Genomic DNA, 19,518 nt, shown 5'->3' on the forward strand with positions numbered 1-19,518 from the left:
ACATTAATTATATTGTTGTATTATTTTATGTTATTCATAGTATTCTTCTTTGAATCCTAGAAACTTTTTAAAGTTTCTAAAGTTAATGTTTCAAAACGTTTTATTAAAATAAAAAATACTGTTGACCTGGAATCATGGCTACAAATACTGGTTATACACACTCATACACACAAGGAGCATCTTACTCTAGCTACACTCATGCCAACGTTTTACACCCGATAATGGCTCTCTTATTCTAGGGGCCACAAATAATAATATGTTTATTATCCCCGGACCGGAAGACAGTGGTCGATTTTGTTCCCAGTTTACATCCGACTTAGCTCAATGTGACTCGTCAAGGGTGAAATCTCAGGTGAGATCGAGCACGAATTGTGGCAAACCTGGTTCTGAATGACGGCATGGACACCGTTGCTTCTTCCCTCTGTAGCATCTTGGACTGAACTCTCCCCCAACCGTTGCCCCCTTTGCTAGCCGCCTACGGCAGGTTTGGATCTCGCCGCTAAATCTTGCACGAAGACACTTCAACAGCCCCCGCATCTCGACACCGAGCCTCACCTCAGTCCAAGTGTCGAACCCGCCCCTCCAGATTCCCACAGCTTCTCCGCCTGTATGTCCGTGGATACGCTTCGGCGTCTCCTTAGCTTCGCCGTCTCGCGGGACGATTGGTCTCATATCCCACGTTTGTCTTTGTTACAGAGAAGCCGCTGTTCACGCGAGACCCCACTCAGTTGAAGGGAAGCTTCTTGTCCACCTCGCTGCAGAAAAGCAACATGGGGTTTGGATTCACCATCATAGGAGGGGACGAGCCCGATGAGTTCCTGCAGGTCAAGAGCGTCATCCCCGAGGGCCCGGCTGCAGTGGACGGCAAGATGGCCACGGGTAAGTCTGAAAATCAGAACCTTTGTTTTGTTAACAGGAAACTTTGTCTATTTTGTTTTCTTGTGCCAAATATTTGGTTCTGGTTAACCAATACAGTATCTGACACATAGGACAGTGCAGTTACACTGTTATAACGCTTGGGGGAGCCAGAAACACATTGTTCAAACCTTTGTATTGTTGCTTTAATCTGATATTTCCCATTGAAATGTCTCCAACTTTAAGACTTTTTCATCCTCATTTTATTGCTAAAAAACGGCGGTATACATCTAATAAAGAACATATTTGTTTTAAAGTGATAGTTATAGTGATAGAAAGTGATAGTTTTTTCTTCCTATAACTCCAAAAAGACACAGATTACTTGACAATAATCCCAACCTTTAGTCGACACGAGGGTGAGTAGAAAATGGGTGACATAAAGTCATTACTTCGGATGCAATTGGATTTAAGTAACAGAGATAACTTTATCTTTAACAACATTAGAGTCAATCATACATGTTCGAATAATCCTAATTACTCGCGGGAAGGTCATTGATACCTTCGGGGTGGTGGGGTTTTTCATGATGATTTAGGGTGAATGTGCGTTGGTTGCTTTTCTTGTTCAAAGCTGCCGCAAGAGTCCTGGTTATTAGCAGCGGTGGACGATAAAGGTCAGTTGATTAAATTAACATTAATCCCAACTCCCAGAGGAATTGATTGGATTTACTCATATTGCCCTCGATTCCCGATCCGGAGGAGATTTAGGAGTTTTTCCTCCCCGAGATCATGCCAAACATTTCCAATCTCTGATCCGGGGAAGAGATATTGTGCAAAGTGTACCTACTTACTTTAATTGCTTATTCAGCAGTAGACATTTTTATACTCGTCTTGGGTTCATGTCATAGAATGACCGTTTATTTTCCCAAAGTACATCTGATACTACCGGCTCTGCACTGGGGTCTCTACCCATTATCTCACCAGGAGTATTGTGTATAATCCAATGGTCAGATCGAAACAAGGTATTTATCTTAAGCTGGTTCAAATTGAGTGTTTCCCTTCTCTACGAAGTCCTTTAAGGGATTATAGAGATGTTTAGGAAAAATCCAACAAACCAATTGCCCCAGTTATGAAACAAAACTGATCTTGGCTGCGTCGCTGCAGGACTCCTGCGCAAGTCGTCCCTTCCGGGATTCAAACCTCCAACACCTGCAGTCATTTATCATCATAGAACTGAGGTTAAGTACAGCTTTACCAAACTCAAGATAGAAAATCTGTTTGTTTTTTGTTTTTTTTTCCACATTTGTTTTCCGTGTCAACGAAGCGACACGTTATAAGTTACATCTCCTGCAAGGTTTCCATCGGTGTGTGTGCGTGTCGTGTGCGAGCGGCCGTACTTGTGTGCCATCTGCAGTTTTTTGTGCGTCCATTAATCATGTCCGGGACTTTATGTGCGAACATAACTAGTGTTTGTGGCCAGATGGGGGTGGAGCCGCACGCACTGGATTTTTTCAGGTCATCGAGGAAACGCGATCGTTTTCTTGCCGTGTTGCGGCAAAAAAAAAAAAAACTGCCGTGGAAAACACTTTGAATAAAAACATTATGACCACTGCCAGGTCAGTGCAGTAGATGGATTATACTGTTTTTTTTTCATGTCAGCATCCATTGATTCAGGCTTTTTAGCGACACTAGTTAATGAATAACATATAATTTATTTATATCATATCATATTGTATTTAAAAAATACATTTATTAAGTGTAATAATGTCTAAAAATATCTGCTATAAAAACTTTAACACCATAAAATTAAAGTCACAACAACTGTGATGCAATGTAATGTAAAGAAATTAACCCAAAATAAAGCTCTATAATCTGAGAACTATGTATAGATAAATACATAAAATACACTACGTTTATTAAGTCACTCCAACCCTTTTAAACTTGTACTGTTTTTATTAATATGGAGCGAAAAAGGTGAGCAGAACTTTTGAATCTGAAGGAAAATTGATTTGGAAAAGGGAGACAAATATATTATCTTAACATTATGTTGACTAAACTCAAGGCTCATCAATATTAAAAAGGTGAAAATAGAAAACCTTGAATGAGAAAAACAAGTAAATAAACTTTTATTCAATTATTTAGTAAAAGTATCTAACCAGAAATTGTCAAAATGAACTTTTCAATGGCTGTAAAGTATTAAAAAATCCAATCAAATGATACAAAACAAACACAAAAGCGATATTTTCTTATACAAACTAAGAATTTAAACTGTCTGGACACAAAAATAAACGTTTTGAATGATCTCATAAGATCTGGATTAAGGCGAGGCGACACCACTCGACCCCTCTTGTACAGAAGAAAAAACATTTTCAATCACCCAAAAACATCGAAGAAGAGATTAAACTTGTTGTCAGCGTGACATTTCTGCCGGAGTCGACGGAACCCTCTGTTATTTCCGTCGTCGCCATTAACACCGCGGGCACATCATGAGCTTTGAGGTCAGGCGCCACCATTAGTTTTCTGCCAACGCGCGCCTCTATTGATCGTGACCCTGTTGCTGTAAGCAAATGCCGCCTGCGTTTACTCGGATTAATTGAAAAGCGGCGTCGTGTCACTTCGGCCCCTGAGGGCGAAGGGCTCGCCGTGTTCCGTTTTGGATTTACCTGGAGAGAACGATTCAGTCGCGGCTTAAACACATTTAACGGAGTTGAAGGGAATGATTGACACCTGCAGGACCGGCTCGGAAAAAGTAAATGTTGTGACACGTTGTCGAAAATGTTCACCTGGAATATTTTTACACTGGAGTTTGATTAGTCTTTGTTTATATCTGACTGAGGAGAGACTGAATTAATTCATATTAACCTTGATACACGCCTGTCTGTCTGTCATTCTGTATGTCTGTCTATCTGTCCGTGTATCTAGCTGTCTTTCTCTCTGTGTGTCTATCTAGTTATCTATCTGTCTATCTACATGTCTGTCTATCTCTATAGCTGTCCTTCTCTTTTTTTTGTCTGTCTGTCTCTCTATATTTCTGTCCGTCTGTCGCTATAGCTGTCTTTCTCTCTGTGTGTCTATCTAGTTATATTTCTGTCCATCTGTCTATCTATATGTCTGTCTATCTCTATAGCTGTCATTCTCTCTTTTTTCCTGTCTGTCTCTCTAATTCTCTGTCTGTCTATCTCTATAGCTGTCCTTCTATCTGTTTGTCTGTCTGTCTGTCTCTATAGCTGTCTTTCTCTCTGTTTATCTGTCTGTCTCTCTGTCTAACTCTATAGCTGTCCTTCTATCTGTTCCTCTGTCTGTCTCTCTATATGTCTGTCTTTTAATCTCTATAGCTGTCTTTCTATCTGTTTGTCTGTCTGTCTGCCTCTCTATATGTCTATCTCTATAGCTGTCCTATCTGTTTGTCTGTCTCTATAGCTGTCTTTCTCTCTGTTTGTCTGTCTAACTCTACAGCTGTCCTTCTATCTGTTTATCTGTCTCTATATATCTGTCTTTTTATCTCTTTAGCTTTCTTCCTATCCATTTTTCTGTCTGCCTCCATAGCTGTCCTTCTCTCTTTTTATCCGTCTGTCTGTCTCTCTATATGTCTGTCTTTTTATCTCTATAACTGTCTTTCTGTCTATCAATATGTCTATCTCTAAAGCTGTCCTATCTGTTTGTTTGTCTGTCCGTCTCTATAGCTGTCTTTCTCTCCGTCTGTCTGTCTGTCTAACTCTAAAGCTGCCCTTCTATCTGTTTATCTGTCTTTCTCTCTATATGTCTGTCTTTTTTCTCTTTAGCTTTATTCCTATCTGTTTGTCTGTCTGTCTCCTTATCTGTCCTTCTATCTTTTTATTCGTCTGTCTGCCTCTCTATTTGTCTCTCTCTATCTCTTTATCTGTTCATCTCTTTGTCTAGCTCTTTTTCTGTCTGTCTCTCTATGTGTTTGTCTGTCTGTCTTTTTATCTGTCTTTCTATCTATCTGGCTATCTCTCTATCCGTCTGTCTGTCCGTCTCCCTTTCGGTCTGTCTACTGTATGTTCGTTTGTTCATCTGTTTGTCTATCTCTCTATATGACCCCCTGTCAGTGATTAAAATGTGTGTTTCTTTAATTATTTCAATGTGTTTATTAATCATTTCAAAGCATTTCAATCATATCAAAACGACAGTTTCTGAATATGTAGTTTCATAAACATCATTACCTCTGCCAAGGAGGTCATTTCTTCATCTTTTTTATCATTCTGTTTGCAAAAATATCGTTATGAAAGGAAGAATTCTACTTTGGTGATCGCAAATGACCAACTGGATCTTGCAATCTTTTTGAAGGATTTGTCCGGCAAGGGTCGCATAATATCTTTTGAGCGTTTTTATCAGTTATTTTTATATATATATATAATTAACTATCTCTGTCGTCCATCTTGTGCACTGCACATCCTCTGACACTGTCATCTCTTGGTCGCAGGCGACGTCATCGTCTACATCAACGACGCCTGCGTCCTCGGCACCACCCACGCCGACGTGGTCAAGCTTTTCCAGTCGGTGCCCATCGGCCAGAGCGTGAGCCTGGTCCTGTGCCGCGGCTACCCTCTTCCCTACGACGCGGAGGAGGGCGGCAACGGCAACAGCACGGCCACCACCACCACCATCATCTCCCCGCTGGGCATCATGGAGCAGCGGCCCGTCATGGTCAACGGCAGGACGGGCTACGACAACTACCTGGACTACCTTTCCCGGACGGCCCGCTTCGTCGCCGACCCCGGCCAGGACCACGCCCAGCTGCTCGCCCCTCACCCCGGGGACACCCACCTGGACGGCTCGCTGCCCAACACCACCAGCGCCACGCCGCCCGACAGCGTGTCCATGGCGTCCTCGGGGGCGATGCCGGGCGAGCTGCTCTCGCTCACCATCATGAAGGGCGCGGACGGTTTCGGGTTCACCATCGCGGACAGCGCCACGGGTCAGCGGGTCAAGCAGGTGCTGGAGGCCACGGGCTGCCCGGGTCTGTGCGAGGGCGACCTGATCGTGGAGATAAACAAGCAGCACGTGCAGGGATTTACACACAACCAGGTGGTGGAGCTGCTGAAGGAGTGCGCGGTGGGAGCCGAGACCAGCCTGGTGATCCAGAGAGGAGGCTCAGGTAATGACGTCTGCAGGTAGGGCGGCGGCGGTGAGCGCTATGATGGAGAACGTTCATCTCTTGATCAAGAGTTTTCCTGTCAGAACATGTTTTATCTAACATGTTGTTTTTATTACATTTAGATTTCGTAAATTTCAAAGAATGCAGCTAGCACTGCTATCGCTTAGCTAGCAAGCTAAGATGGAAAGCTAAGCTAACAAGCTAAGTTAGCAAGCAAAGCCAGCAAGCTAAGATGGCAAGCTACTATGGCAAGCTACTATGGCAAGCTAAGATGGCAAGCTAAGTTAGCAAGCAAGATAAGTTGGCAAGCTACGATGGCAAGCTAGGATAGCAAGCTAAGATGGCAAGCTAAGTTAGCAAGCTAAGATGGCAAGCTAAGATGGCAAACTAAGACAGCAATCTAAGATAGCAAGCTAAAATGGCAAGCTAAGATAGCAAGCTAAGATGGCAAGCTAAGATGGCAGTCTAAGACAGCAAGCTAAGATGGCAAGCTAAGTTAGCAAGCTAAGATGGCCAGCTAAGATGGCAAGCTAAGATGGCAAGCTAAGATAGCAATCTAAGCTAGCAAGCTAAGATGGCCAGCTAAGCTAGCAAGCTAAGATTGCAAGTTTAGCTAGCATATCATTAGGGTGAACATACTTATGGGGGGAACATTTTTAAATGCTTAAAACTTGAGGAAACTTGTGCAGCGCATTCTCTTCACATCACACACCGTTAAATGTACCTTAAATTCACCTATACATCTTTTATTTATCTCTTTATATTACCCTTACTAGCCTGGATAGTTCAATTGGTAGATCCCACCACTCTGGATCTCGAAGAAGGGAGTTGAAACCCTGCACTCAGTATTGTATTTTCAAGAGGTTTTTATAGATGCAGTAGCAGCAGACTCTCCAGGGTTCTTTTTTATTAAGTCAAGGTTAATAAAGTTTAATAGCCATTGCAAAATCACTTTAATGCGCACAACAGCTGTGCAAGAATTATTCTAATCTTTGTTTGTATGTCAATGTTGAGGCTTTATTCATATTTTTAAGACACGCTATATTGAAGTTTAAACAATGAAAAATAGGCCAAGTTGTTTAAGTATATTCTTATTTAATGGAATAAAAATAGGTTATTCCATTTAGAATGCAGTACCTCACATGTGTTGGACTAGAAGAGAGACATTACATTGCTTTTTGTTTTAAAATGTGATAATTTATACAGAATTTTGTTATGAAATTGTTATTTTCTTTCAAACACAAGAGAAATAATTAAGTGTCTTTTGGAGAATTCAAATTATGATTTTAACTGAGTTTCAAGCCGATAAAAAAACACAAAAACCTGACCTCGAAAAGACTGTCTTATTTTCAGAGATCTGGAATATTGTCACTCTACTATCATTCAGCTTAAAATATTAAACGTAACTACTCATTTTAATAGTTATAGTATCTATCTAGTATATGTTGCTGTGTAGAAATACTACTTTTAATAAGCAATGGAACATCAGCTGAATCTAGCTTATTTATCTCGATGTTTGTTACCAAAGACTAAAACCTGTTTTCTCAGCTTGTGTTGAGTTAAACAGAAAAATAAGAATGTTCTCCACCATATTTGATTCATCCCGCTGCTTCAGATTGTTGTTACACTGTTGTGTGTCGGTGTGTGTTTGTGTGTGTTTGTGTGTGTGGACGTAAAAAAGCTCCTCTGAAGCTTGAATCCTCTCATGTTCCTCCATGTTTTTTTGACACATCGCCTTCCTCCAGTCCAGGAAAAACACCAGTCGGCCTTGCAAAACCCACTTTGCGCTGCTGTTTTTTCTTTTTTTTATGAGTTAAAAGGTCGGTCTATTGTAAGGACCAAACAAAAAAAAGCACCGGAATTAAATCATGGCAAAAGTGTTGGGTTGCCACATAATGCCGGCGGCCGCGGAGCTTCCTCCAAAATGTCTGCTCCCCTGATAGTTCCAGAGACTCGCGGAGAAAAGGTTGCTATTTACTGAACCAACAGGTGCGGCTTCCTGTTTCCTCCTCCTTGAACGCGCCGAAATATCAAACGACCAATTTTTACGTCCGTGCGACGAATCTTCACGCGGAAACCGGGTCGTACTCTTTGAGCGACGGTGACTCAGTCGCGGCTCAGACGGAGATTAAAGCTGTTTAATTAAAACTCGTGTCAGCCACGTTTCATTCCGAGCCCACAGATTACACCTGTCGAGGCGGAGGCGGCGGTAAATGTCACTCCAAAACTTTTTGTTCACTTTTTTCCTTTTTTTTTTAAAGTTCACGTGCCCACCAGTTGTTGATGAGGTTGGCGGTTCGTTGAAGGCTCGTGAAAGTTGTGGGATGTTGTGTGTTGTTTTTTTTTTCTTTGCCTCCTGGTTCTCTGGAGAGTCCAGTAAAAGGTCACCTGCAAACGCGCTGATGAACTTTTCCTGAGGTGGCTTTTCTCACTCAAAATTTCATGCTAAAGCACTAAAAGGAGAGACAATGGTTTCGCGATTATGTCCAGAGATATCCCAGAGGCAGCAGATGGTGTCACGTGAGAGCATGTGAGAAACACAAAGGGATAGAAAACACCCTCTATTGAGTCAAGATGTATAAATAAAGCCTCTTTTTCATAGTCTTAAAATCCTAAAATGTAAAAAAGAATATTAATTAAAATGATCACTGATGTAAGGAGGAGCCTGACCATGAATAGATCTGAAAGTAAGAACCAGAATTTTAAAGTTGATCCTGAAAGAAACTGGCAGCCAGTAAAGAGATTTAAGGATCGGGGGAAATGTGAGTTCTTCTACTAGAGCAGGTCAGAATTCTTGCTGCAGAACTATACACAAAATAAACTGCTGTGTAATAAAATAATAACAATATTTTATATTTTACTAAGGCTATTGTGCTAAAATACAACTACGAACTATTTTCTATAGTAATAGATCATTCATGTATTCAAATAAAAATAGAAATATCGGAAAATGGTCAGAATAGTTTAGATTCTTTTTAGTTTTACTAGGTTTTTTTTCTCCCAAATATACAAAAGCGTCGCTTGGTTTGTAAAACCGGCAAGCTAATCGTAGCAAGCTTAGTTAGCAAGCTAAGATGGCAAGCTACGATGGCAAGCTACGATGGCAAGCTAAGATGGCAAGCTAAGGTAGCAAGCTACAATGGCAAGCTACGATGGCAAGCTACGATGGCAAGCTACGATGGCAAGCTACGATGGCAAGCTAAGATGGCAAGCTAAGGTAGCAAGCTAAGCCAGCAAGCTAAGTTATCAAGCTAAAATGGCAAGCTAAGATGGCAAGCCAAGTTAGCAACTAAAAAAACGTCCTTTTTTAGCGCCGTTCCACATTTTGTTTGTACACGTATTTAAATAGGTGTATTTTATTCATAATAATGATGTACTAGAAAAAGTATTACTTAAATAGTATTAATAGTATTTCTTGAAAAATATATAGTTCAAATGTTTTTGGCAGTAAAGTTCGAATTAGTTTCATCATATCTTTAAAAATAATAATATAGCTTGCAATAATGAGTAATAATTTTAGAATTAGACTGAAAACAGTGTTTGTTTTCTAAAGAAGATACAAGTATATTGAATATATATGTTTTTTAATGGCACTTCATTTGACTTAATGGTTTGTCTCGACCCATTTCCTGCGACCGAGACGATTCAACTGGAACTTTATCGATACCTAATGGGGTCTTTGTCCAAGGACATTATGGATCATGAGCGTCCAGCGATGTTGTTTTTTTTCTTCCGTCACGTTGTCTCGTCGCTCACGGTTGCGCAGGAAACAATATGCTCCACCGAATGTCGGTTCATCGAACTCTCGTCAAGATTTTCGACCGAGGTAAGCGAGAGCCTCTCGCACCATCTGTCCTCCTCCGAAGCTCACGCCGGCAGAAACAAAAGCCTGTTGAGCAGCAAAAAGATGTCATTAACCTTATTTTTGTCGAGACGTTTCATCTGGAGGAGCGCGAGCGTACGTGCGCGCTGACACCAAGGCCTCGTGTCGCATCCGCTCGCCTCGGTTTTCTTCTGACGCGACGAGACGCAGCTGCTCTGAAGAGGCTCGTGTGCACTTTCTATGGGAACGATGGAAGAAGAAAAAGTAAATGTCAGCGCGATAATGTTCCAATGATCCGCGTCGATACTCTGAGAATCACATCAGTGCACGTTCGCTTCAATGGAAATGGTTACTTCATTAGATACCATTGGAAAGTTTGATACTGTTAATTTTTGGGAAGATTTTCCATTAAAGTGATGTCAGCTCAATAAAATAAGACATGTTTCTTTTAAAAAAAACTAACCTTTGTGGCTGAAAAATCTCTTTTCACAATGAAATTACAATATAATTATTAGTATAATTAGTCTAATAATTGATAATTATATAATTATCAATAATGAAGCTAAGAGACAAGTGGACACAGGCTGAGGAAATAAAAGAACTAATAAAGTTATAGTTAATATACTTTAAAATAAAAAACATAAGCACCAAATTAAAAATAACATTTTTATGAAATATTTTGTATCAGTTTCATCATATTTACTTTCTCGCGTAAATGGAAATACAATACAGTAAAGTGGAAACTTAAAATAAAGAGGAGTTGAATTTCAATGCAGGAGAGTTAAATACTTAATTTAAGTAATTAAGTCATTTTATTTAAGTGCAAAATGATGGTATAAAAGAGGGAACTGTCCTCCCTCTCCATACAAGGTAGTGTTTATCGTGAGGTCATCGCCTTGACAACACTCAGGGATCTTTATCAATAATTATGGCTTTTGGTGGCTATGAATCCCAGGGACTTTGTTTCAACTGCAAACTAGTAATAACGATTTATTCCTTTGTGTTGTTAAAAAGTTGACATAAGTTGACTACATATGCACTTTACAAATAAAACTTACATGAGCAAGAGAAACCATTCCTTGGACGTTACATATTACAGATTTAGTTATTGTTTTTTAAATGTTTAAACAGTTTGTAAGTACCTGAATACACATAATACATGTCTTGTTGCAGTAAACATTACTCTTGAACTCGCTTTTTAGCATTTAATCCTTAACTAATAATAATAATTTCCTTTTTTTTTTCTTTTTCTTATATCTTGTCCCTCCAAAATAATGCTTTTATAAGATATTTATATTTTAAAGTTATTTTATCATTTATATATAAAGTATTTACCTCATTGAGTTTTCAGCTTATTGATCAAATCGCAAGGCATAATTACACGTTTTAATTGTCATTACATATAGTATTTATTCACTTTAATAATTTTCAGTTTGCCCAAAATGTCTATGCCATTTGTATTCCTTCGTTCTGCCACAACCGTCATATAATATTGATATTAAGCTTTTACGATTCAATAAACAAGAAACTAAAGTGATGGTAAATGCTCGTCATCATATTTCTAGACACACAAAAGGTAGAATCTTGAGGTGATATGAAAGCCCTGGTAGCTATTAAGTAGGGATTGTAAAAAAAAAAACAAGGATTTAACAATATATTGCGATATCTTTCCCCCCAATATTGTATCAATACTAATTTCTTTCCCCCATTTGATATTACGTTTTATTTAAATTCATTGTTATGTTATGGTTTATATTTCAAAAGTGTGTCTGTAAAAGATGATCATTCATTCATTTGCAGCATTTATTGATGTGTGTGCTGCAATTAAACCTCTGGCCACTAGTTGGCTACATTCGTCCTTTCCTCCGTGCTTAAGTAACAAAACCGTCGAAATGGCTGCGATGAATGAAAAAGTAAAGGCACCAGCAGCTTTGAAAGCTGATGTTTAGACTCATTTTGGCTTTAAAACAAAGCAAGACAATGGCAACTTTGATAAGAGCCAATGTGATCTGCAGTTTGAAATCTTGGCAGGTGGACCAGCTCGTCTTCCTCCACAAAAGTCTTGAGTTAAAAAATTGACAGACACTGGATTTTTCATATTTCTCCAGGTGTTTGAGGCTTCATCTTGCATTATATTGTTATAACAATGTTAAGCATGTAATAGAATTGGATGACTTGGCTATAATGCTATGGTTTTTGTACATTTCAATTATTTAAAAGAAACAATATATAATTTTTCCTACAGTAACGCAATATTTTGCAATTTATCATATCATCGCACATGCTTTAGCTGTTTCCATCTTTGCGAGGTAACTGACCAATAATCCCAGTAAATAATTTAATTTTACTTAAATACTGATCCATATTTTAACACACAACTCCATTCCCAAATGTCCGGCGTTGATAAATGATGATAAAAGATGCTGTTGTGGAAACTTTTCCCGCGAACGTTCGCACCATAAACCTATCCAAAAGCTTGCATCTCCGTTAAGGTCAATTTAGCAAATGATCACAAATGTGTGCGTCTGTGTGTGTGTGTGCGTCAGCGCCTCATTAGTGACCGTCCGGAACCATTACCAGACGGCCATCTTCGCTGCTTAAGGCGACTTTTCCTCCACGCTTACATGTGAACAAGGCCATTTGCCTTCCCCTCGTCCTCCCTCGCCGCTCACCTCCCACGGACAGACACTCCGATTCTCGCACACCTGACGCCTTCGCGCACCTTTTTTTTTAAACTCTTGTCAATCCCCGGCATTATGTTCCAACGCGCCGTCGTGAATGTATTCTCTTGTATCGTGGCGGGATCGCGGCTAATAAATGCGTCGGCTTTTTGCGCTGGCCTGTCACCGAGAGACGGGTCGACACGCTCTCCTCTAACAAGATTTGCCTTCAGCACTCTGGTGTTGAGGTAGAATAGAAAAGCAGCTTTTGATTCACAGCACCTGGGGGGGGGGGTGTGGGGGGGTCGGTGAGAACAAGACAGTGATTCATTGGCGGCGAAGGATAAAGATGGAAACAAAAGAGAGACAGAAAAGAGGCTGGAGAGCGATGAGGTCGAGGCGATGCCGGCGGGGCTCGGACGGTTTCGGCCCAATTCAAATAATTCAAACCCTTAGAAGGTGTTGCGGAGGAGGTGAGGAAGTCGGCGCCGGAGTGAGGCTTGGGGTCAAAGCGAGAATGGATTTTTCCAACCGGGGCGAGAACATGTTTGAGATTTGGCGTCGCACATGTTAACAACTGTTATTGGTGTTTGATAATGTTCCGGAGCTCGGAGGGAAGTGAGTTAAGTGTCTTGTCGTTATATCTATGGTGGTGGGTTTGAAGTCAAACACAAAGATCTGCTCCGTGTCTAGACTGAGAGGGATTTTTCGTTAAGGTTGTGGTCAAAGTAGAACCTATTATTAGTGAAGGCTAATGTTGTCTCTTTCCAAGGAAGGTTTTAAACCAACTAAGAACAAGTAGCTCAAATATTAGGAAAGTTAAGTCAACAGACTTCCAACATCTCTGGCCTTCTCTTAGCCCTTAGCAGTCAAATCTCGCCGAAAAATGATGCTAGTAAAACGGTCAAAACACGGAGTCCGTACATCGCTCCAACACGCCGTCACTTCCCGTTCCGGTTCTTAATACTTCGCTTCGTGGAGAAAGATGGTCAATCAGAGTTTGTCACGGGTCGTTTATTCGCCGCTTCAAGTCAAACAAAATACAAGCTTTACGATGGATCGGAGACTGTACTGGTCAATAATCCCGGGAGAAAGGGTCCCGATCTGTAGAAACATTGCTATATTTGAGGCAAATTTCCCGCCCAGGGGGTCGTCCTTTCCGGCTAAATGGTTCTTTGTGTCCTGATCCCCCGTTGAGAGACATCCTGATTGGTTTTCTTGTAATCTAATCATTCAAATGTTTTCGGGTTGGGGTTTCCGTCTTTTAGCCCCCCTATCCTGGATGTGTCTTGCTTTGTTGTTTGATCTACGATTTTAGGTTTGATTTGCAGATAAACAGATGTTTTAAATTACCGGTGTCGTATCTCTAATTCTGTTTCAAGCTTGTCTTGTGAATCAGTCTGACTGAAATGTTGATTGTGAATGTGTAGTCAAATTAAGCTCTTAGATCAAGCGAGTAATTTATACTTTATATTTTGATTATCTTTTAGCATTAATTTAAGTATGGCGTATACGTATAGTATATAATAATTTTAATCTAACACTAGCTAAGTCCATTCAAGCATGTTTAAAGGACAATCACATTTTCAAAACTAAATAAAATGTCCTTAACATTTTTCATTCAAAACATTTCTCGTGGTTTTGTATCTTATAAAAGTGGGCAACGCTCGATACTATTTACTTTATAATGAAACGCGTCATGATGTAAACTCTAGAATATTGCGTAAGAAACTGAACACGTCTCTTTCGAGGGAGAAACCACATGCCTTCCCTTCGACCGATAGATGATGATAAATGTTTGACTCTCGCCAAGGGCTGCAATCTAGAGATTCTGACACTCATTAAAGAGAAAGTTTTAAACATATAGTTGATAGTTTTCTCCTTTAACCTTTTATAAATTATCATTTAACGGAGCGGAGTCAAACCAAAGTATTAAAAAAGGTATATTTACCAAACAGGAAGCAGAAGTCTGATCCCTTATTTTTGTTATTTGAGGGTCAATTCATCTTGAGTAACTCTCGCTTTATCCTCCTTCACCAAATACATTTATACATTTTTTTTAAAGGTCAACTAATGTGAAAACCTAACTCTCCTGACTCACCGTTTCAAATGTTGAAGTCTTCCTCTCCAAGATGCAGTAAGTCTCTCATCATGACCATGTTTTGAACTTATCACTTTATAAAGTTCTTCCCAAATCTGAAATATTGGCGAACGAGAGGTTACGAGAGTCCATTATGAAGTAATAATGGCTTCACTCCTCCTCCAGGCCTTCTGTAATCACGCCCCGCTTTGTTTGGACAAAGAGTCCCTTGCGTGGTTATGGTAAACAAGATTTAATCTCCAGAAAAACAAATTGTTATCAGTGGGTGGGGCTAAAGTAGGTTTTCTAATGTAAATATTTCAATGAAAAGAGAGTTTTGTACAAACAGACACATACTGATGATACAATAGATGTTCAACATCTATTTAAGACACACTTAAATCAACACATTAGATTCATGTGTTCAATGTTCTGTCGACAGGTTCAAGGTTTACTCCAGCGACCCAGATAGAGAAATAGACATTAGGCAACATTCAAACTAGACCAAGGACTTGTTACTGCACTTGTATTAACTAAATATGGTTGTTTTTTGTAAAGAAGAGAAGCTGCTGTTCAAGCAGGACTGATCAAGCAGACACATCCTTGTACCTCTGACCCTCTCAGCATCAGAGCCGCATTGGCTCAGATTGCAGAGTCGACGTTACCTCGCGCAGCAGAGCTGACGACTCCTATTAGCACCGAGGCTCAAGTCTCTTTAGCACCACGGACAGCTCCTTTCACCCTCCTCCCCCCCGTCACACCCGCCTCTCATACCTTTTCCCCGACTTTCAGCCAACCTTATGTCCGCTCTGCAGGGTTCACAGCAAATCCACTTTCAGGGATCACCTCGGCCCCGGCCCCGTCCTCTCCGCTGTCGGCTCGGGTTCTGTCTCGGGCTTAAAAATACTGCTGCCCGTGCAGTTTTTCACCGCGACGCCTGGGCCGGTGTGTGCCCTGGCCGTTATTGATTAACCGTCTGCCGGAGGCAACACTCAAAATCTCTGCCCTCGTTTCAGTCGAAAAGAAGTTAGTTTTACTTTAAAACTGGAAAAGCACACATACGGCGCACACCTCTGCCAAGGGGGAAACTTTACAAAGTTATTGATTAGTAAAAAGTACTTCTACTCCTTACCTGCCCGGCCTATTGTTTTAAAAGCTGAACTACCAGGTAGTTTTATCAAGTTGTTTTATTCTGTTTTTGGCTTGTTCTAAACGCAGCTGTGCATGTGTGCGGCAGCAGTTAGAAGCCATACAAGTCAATGAAGAAATCCACATAGCAGACCAGGATATCGCCCGACCATAATATGACAATATCCTAGTATGACTCGACACGTTCGCCTTGACTTGCTTCTTCCTCCAACTTCTGTTCTTCCAGACTCTGACTCATGAAAGCACTTTGGACTCTTGTCTTTTCGTGGCCTTGAGTTGTCGTAGCAACTATTGGGATCGTTCGTCATCATGTGTTTGGAGTGAACAGGGATTGTCTCGTTGAATAGATTTGTGTTGAGTTTCACTGCCGTTATAACCTTTAATTCTTCTTCCTCTCATTTGCATCCGTGCGTCTCACCAGTGGGTGGACGGAGGTGGCATCTCTACAAAGACATGTATTGAAAAACTGAACGTGATGAAAGCGTGTACAAAGGAGAGAATAAAAACACTAGACTGGATGTATTTTACTGGCAAAATATGTAAGTAAGAAAGTGATTATGTAAGTAAGTAAGTGGGTTATTTGTAAAGCACCTTTCTAGACCAGGGTCACAAAGCACTTGACAATCAAACGTAACACACATTTTAAAAAAAACTATACATTTAAAAACTCTAAAAGGCAAAGACATGTCTGCATAAATAATAAGTCTTAAGATGTTTCTTGAAGGAGTCAGTAGATCATCAAACACAGAAGAAGATCGTTCCAAAGCTTAGGAGCAACAGTCTCTCCTTTGGTCCTGAACCGAGTATGTGGAACCATCAGTAGATTCTGATCCACAGACCTCAGAGCCCGAGCTGGGGTGTAAGTCTGGATCACATTACTGATGTAAGGAGGAGCCTGACCATGAATAGATCTGAAAGTAAGAACCAGAATTTTAAACTTGATCCTGAAAGAAACTGGCAGCCAGTGAAGAGATTTAAGGATCGGAGAAATGTGAGTTCTTCTACTAGAGCGGCTCAGAATTCTCGCTGCAGAGTTTTGTATTAACTGCAGGTGAGACGGATCCTTCTTGTATAGACACCATAATAAACTCCTTTAAAAAGCACACTGGGGAGGTACCGAAATGACAATTCTTAGCAAATAAAGGATACTGAAAATTAAGTAACTAAGGCTGAAACCAAACCTAAAGATCTTTAATGCATATTTTTAGTACCATTCCTTCATTCCTACATCTAAATCATGATCATAATGTGGATTATACAGTTACGGTGCAGAGGATCCAAATAGATCTCAGGGAAGACGGTTTAGAGATACAATCAAAGGAATATTGTTATCTTGTAACAAATGCATCGCAGGTGCGGGACAAAAAGAGAGACGATGTTATCTTTCAAGAATGACTATTGGGAAGTGAGTGTCACATGGAGCTCATGATCTTTGATAAAGTATTCAGCATTGAAACGTCACTGTTACATGTTTTACCGTCAGCGCGTCTTTTTCCGACGTCATCGTAACGTCTGGTTTCGGTCGATAAAAGCGTTTCGGCTGAAAACCAGTAAAAGCACTTTTGGCCGCGAGTTTTCCAGTGCATTCGCACAATACTACATTTAAGAGAACTACCTATTAGATCAAAGAGGTGAAAAAAACATTGATGTGGAAATACATCGCGATAATTTGACCTCGATATCATGTGGATATTTGCGCTATAATATATATATATATATTCATTATATGTAATAAATAATTTTACTTCCCAGTTGGAAGTAAAATAGAACAAATCCAATGTGTTGAATGGCACGGGGGAAAAACAGAATATGCAATACTGTGTGGTGTATTTTATTTGATTGTGGGGTTTTTTTCTTGAATATTACAATATTTTTTGGCGATTTTGTGATACTATAGTAATGTAACCCATTTTTGGTAATTAGTATTTTATCCTGAGGTTCTTGCCAATACTCAACCGTACTCAATCCTATGTTTTTTTTGCTGTTTTGGAAACAGGAGTAAATCCCAGCTCCTTAGGGTGAGAGGCAAGGAATTCTTGGGGCAGGTCATCATATACACGGACCACCACTTAATAGTCGTTATTAATCCTTAGACTTGGAGAAAACTGTTCCTATTTGAAATGGACAAAACTTTATTTTATGATACTGAAGACTTGATTTAACATCTTATTCAGTTCAATCCGATCACAGTTCAATGATTCCTTGTTCAACGTTTTCGCACCAAAGTATCTGATTTTTTCTCTCTTATTTGACCTATTTTTGTCTCAAACTTTCAGGTCACTATTCCCCCTGGAAGACTCCCAAGCAGGTAACAACCTCCCGAAACCAAAAAAAAAAACTGAACCCATTTCTGCTCCTAGATTAGTGCTTGAGTGGCTGCAGGACGCTTTTCAAAAATGTTGTTTCCGCTTTTTGAAAACGGCCTGACATTTCTAACCTGCCTGACCTGACGATGTCTCAGCTCTCCTCGTAACCAGATCATCGGCTTATATGTCTCTAACCGTCTCGTCTCCTCGGTGTCACCGACTGCTTCGACGCTTTGTCTGCTTTCTGATCTCTTGGCAAATGATCTCTGTGCTCACTTTCAGACATGATGGGACTATAGTGTGGGTTACTTTCAGGAAGATAAATAAAAGTAAAATGATTTTTATCAGTTGAACTTTACACACGACCACAAAGTGCCTACATGTTCTGTCTCTTACAAAGTCACCGGTTCTTCAAGTGACTGAAGGTGGTTGGCATCACTCGAAGCCATGCAGGAGCCAAGGTCTAAAGCAGACAAGTTCCTGCACATTTCGATTTTCTTTTTGGCAGTTATAGGGTCTGTTAAGTTACCACCCCATAACAAATAATATATAGGAAAATGTGTAATTATTGTGCCTTATTCTCTTTACCACCCCTTAACAAATAATAGATCGGAAAACTGTTATAATTATTACGTTATACAGTTTTCAATAGTGGTTGTAGTGGTCTCTAAAACAACAACCAAAATCGAAAACTGTTAGGGATTTATCTTTTTTACCACACTGTTACAAATAATATATCAAAAAACTGTTGTAATTTCTGGGATTTTTTTTTTTTTACCACCCCTTAAGAAATAATATATCTAAAAACTGTTATAATTATTACGTTATACAGTTTTCAATATTGGTTGTTGTGGTTAATAAAATAAAAACAACAACCAATATATCCAAAAACTTTTGTCATTTAAGGAGGTTTATTTTTTTACCACCCTGTCACAAACAATAGATAACAGAAAACTGTTATATCTATTGGTTGTTGTTGTTGTTTTTTTACCACCCTGTTATAACTAATTTACGAAAAACTGTTATAATTATTGTGTTTATTTTTTGGACCACCCCATAACAAATAATAAATTGGAAAACTTATAATAATGGTGACTTATTCTCTTTACCACCCCGTAACAAATAATAGTTTGGAATGCCTTAACAATTATTGTCATTTAAAAAAAAAAAATGTTTACCACCCCGTAACAAATAGATCGGAAAACTGTTATAATTATTGGTTGTTGTTTTTTTTACCACCCCATAACAAATAATGGATTGGAATACTGTTACAATTATTGTTAATTTTATTTTTTTACAACCCAGTAACAAATATTTGATCGAAAAATGTTATATTTATTGGGATTTAATCTCTTTACCACCCCGTAACAAATATTAGATCGGAATACTGTTATAATTATTGTGATTTAATTTTTTTTACAATCCCATAACAAATAATTGATCGAAAACGGTTGTGAAAACTGTTTTTTATATATATATATATATATATAAATTACATTTTATATTAATATAAGATAATATATCCTGAC

At 39.5% G+C, this 19,518-nt stretch overlaps 1 protein-coding gene across 4 annotated transcripts in view; it reads left to right on the top strand.

The window, feature by feature from the left end:
• The window catches only part of magi2a (membrane associated guanylate kinase, WW and PDZ domain containing 2a), a 240,912-nt gene that overhangs the window by 187,999 nt on the left and 33,395 nt on the right, over window positions 1–19,518 (top strand). For 3 of the 4 annotated variants that reach the window (XM_087786598.1, XM_087786599.1, XM_087786600.1), the window contains exons 9-10: window positions 697–879; window positions 5,297–5,971. In XM_087786598.1, coding sequence (XP_087642724.1) covers window positions 697–879; window positions 5,297–5,971 — 858 coding nt within the window. Of the gene's footprint in view, window positions 1–696; window positions 880–5,296; window positions 5,972–17,959; window positions 17,992–19,518 lie in introns of all 4 variants that reach the window. The other variant, XM_087786601.1, reaches the window with a different exon arrangement.

The sequence above is a fragment of the Callionymus lyra genome, chromosome 3 (genome assembly GCF_982586985.1).
Source record: "Callionymus lyra chromosome 3, fCalLyr1.hap1.1, whole genome shotgun sequence".
In the NCBI taxonomy this organism is placed as follows: Eukaryota; Metazoa; Chordata; class Actinopteri; order Syngnathiformes; family Callionymidae; genus Callionymus; species Callionymus lyra.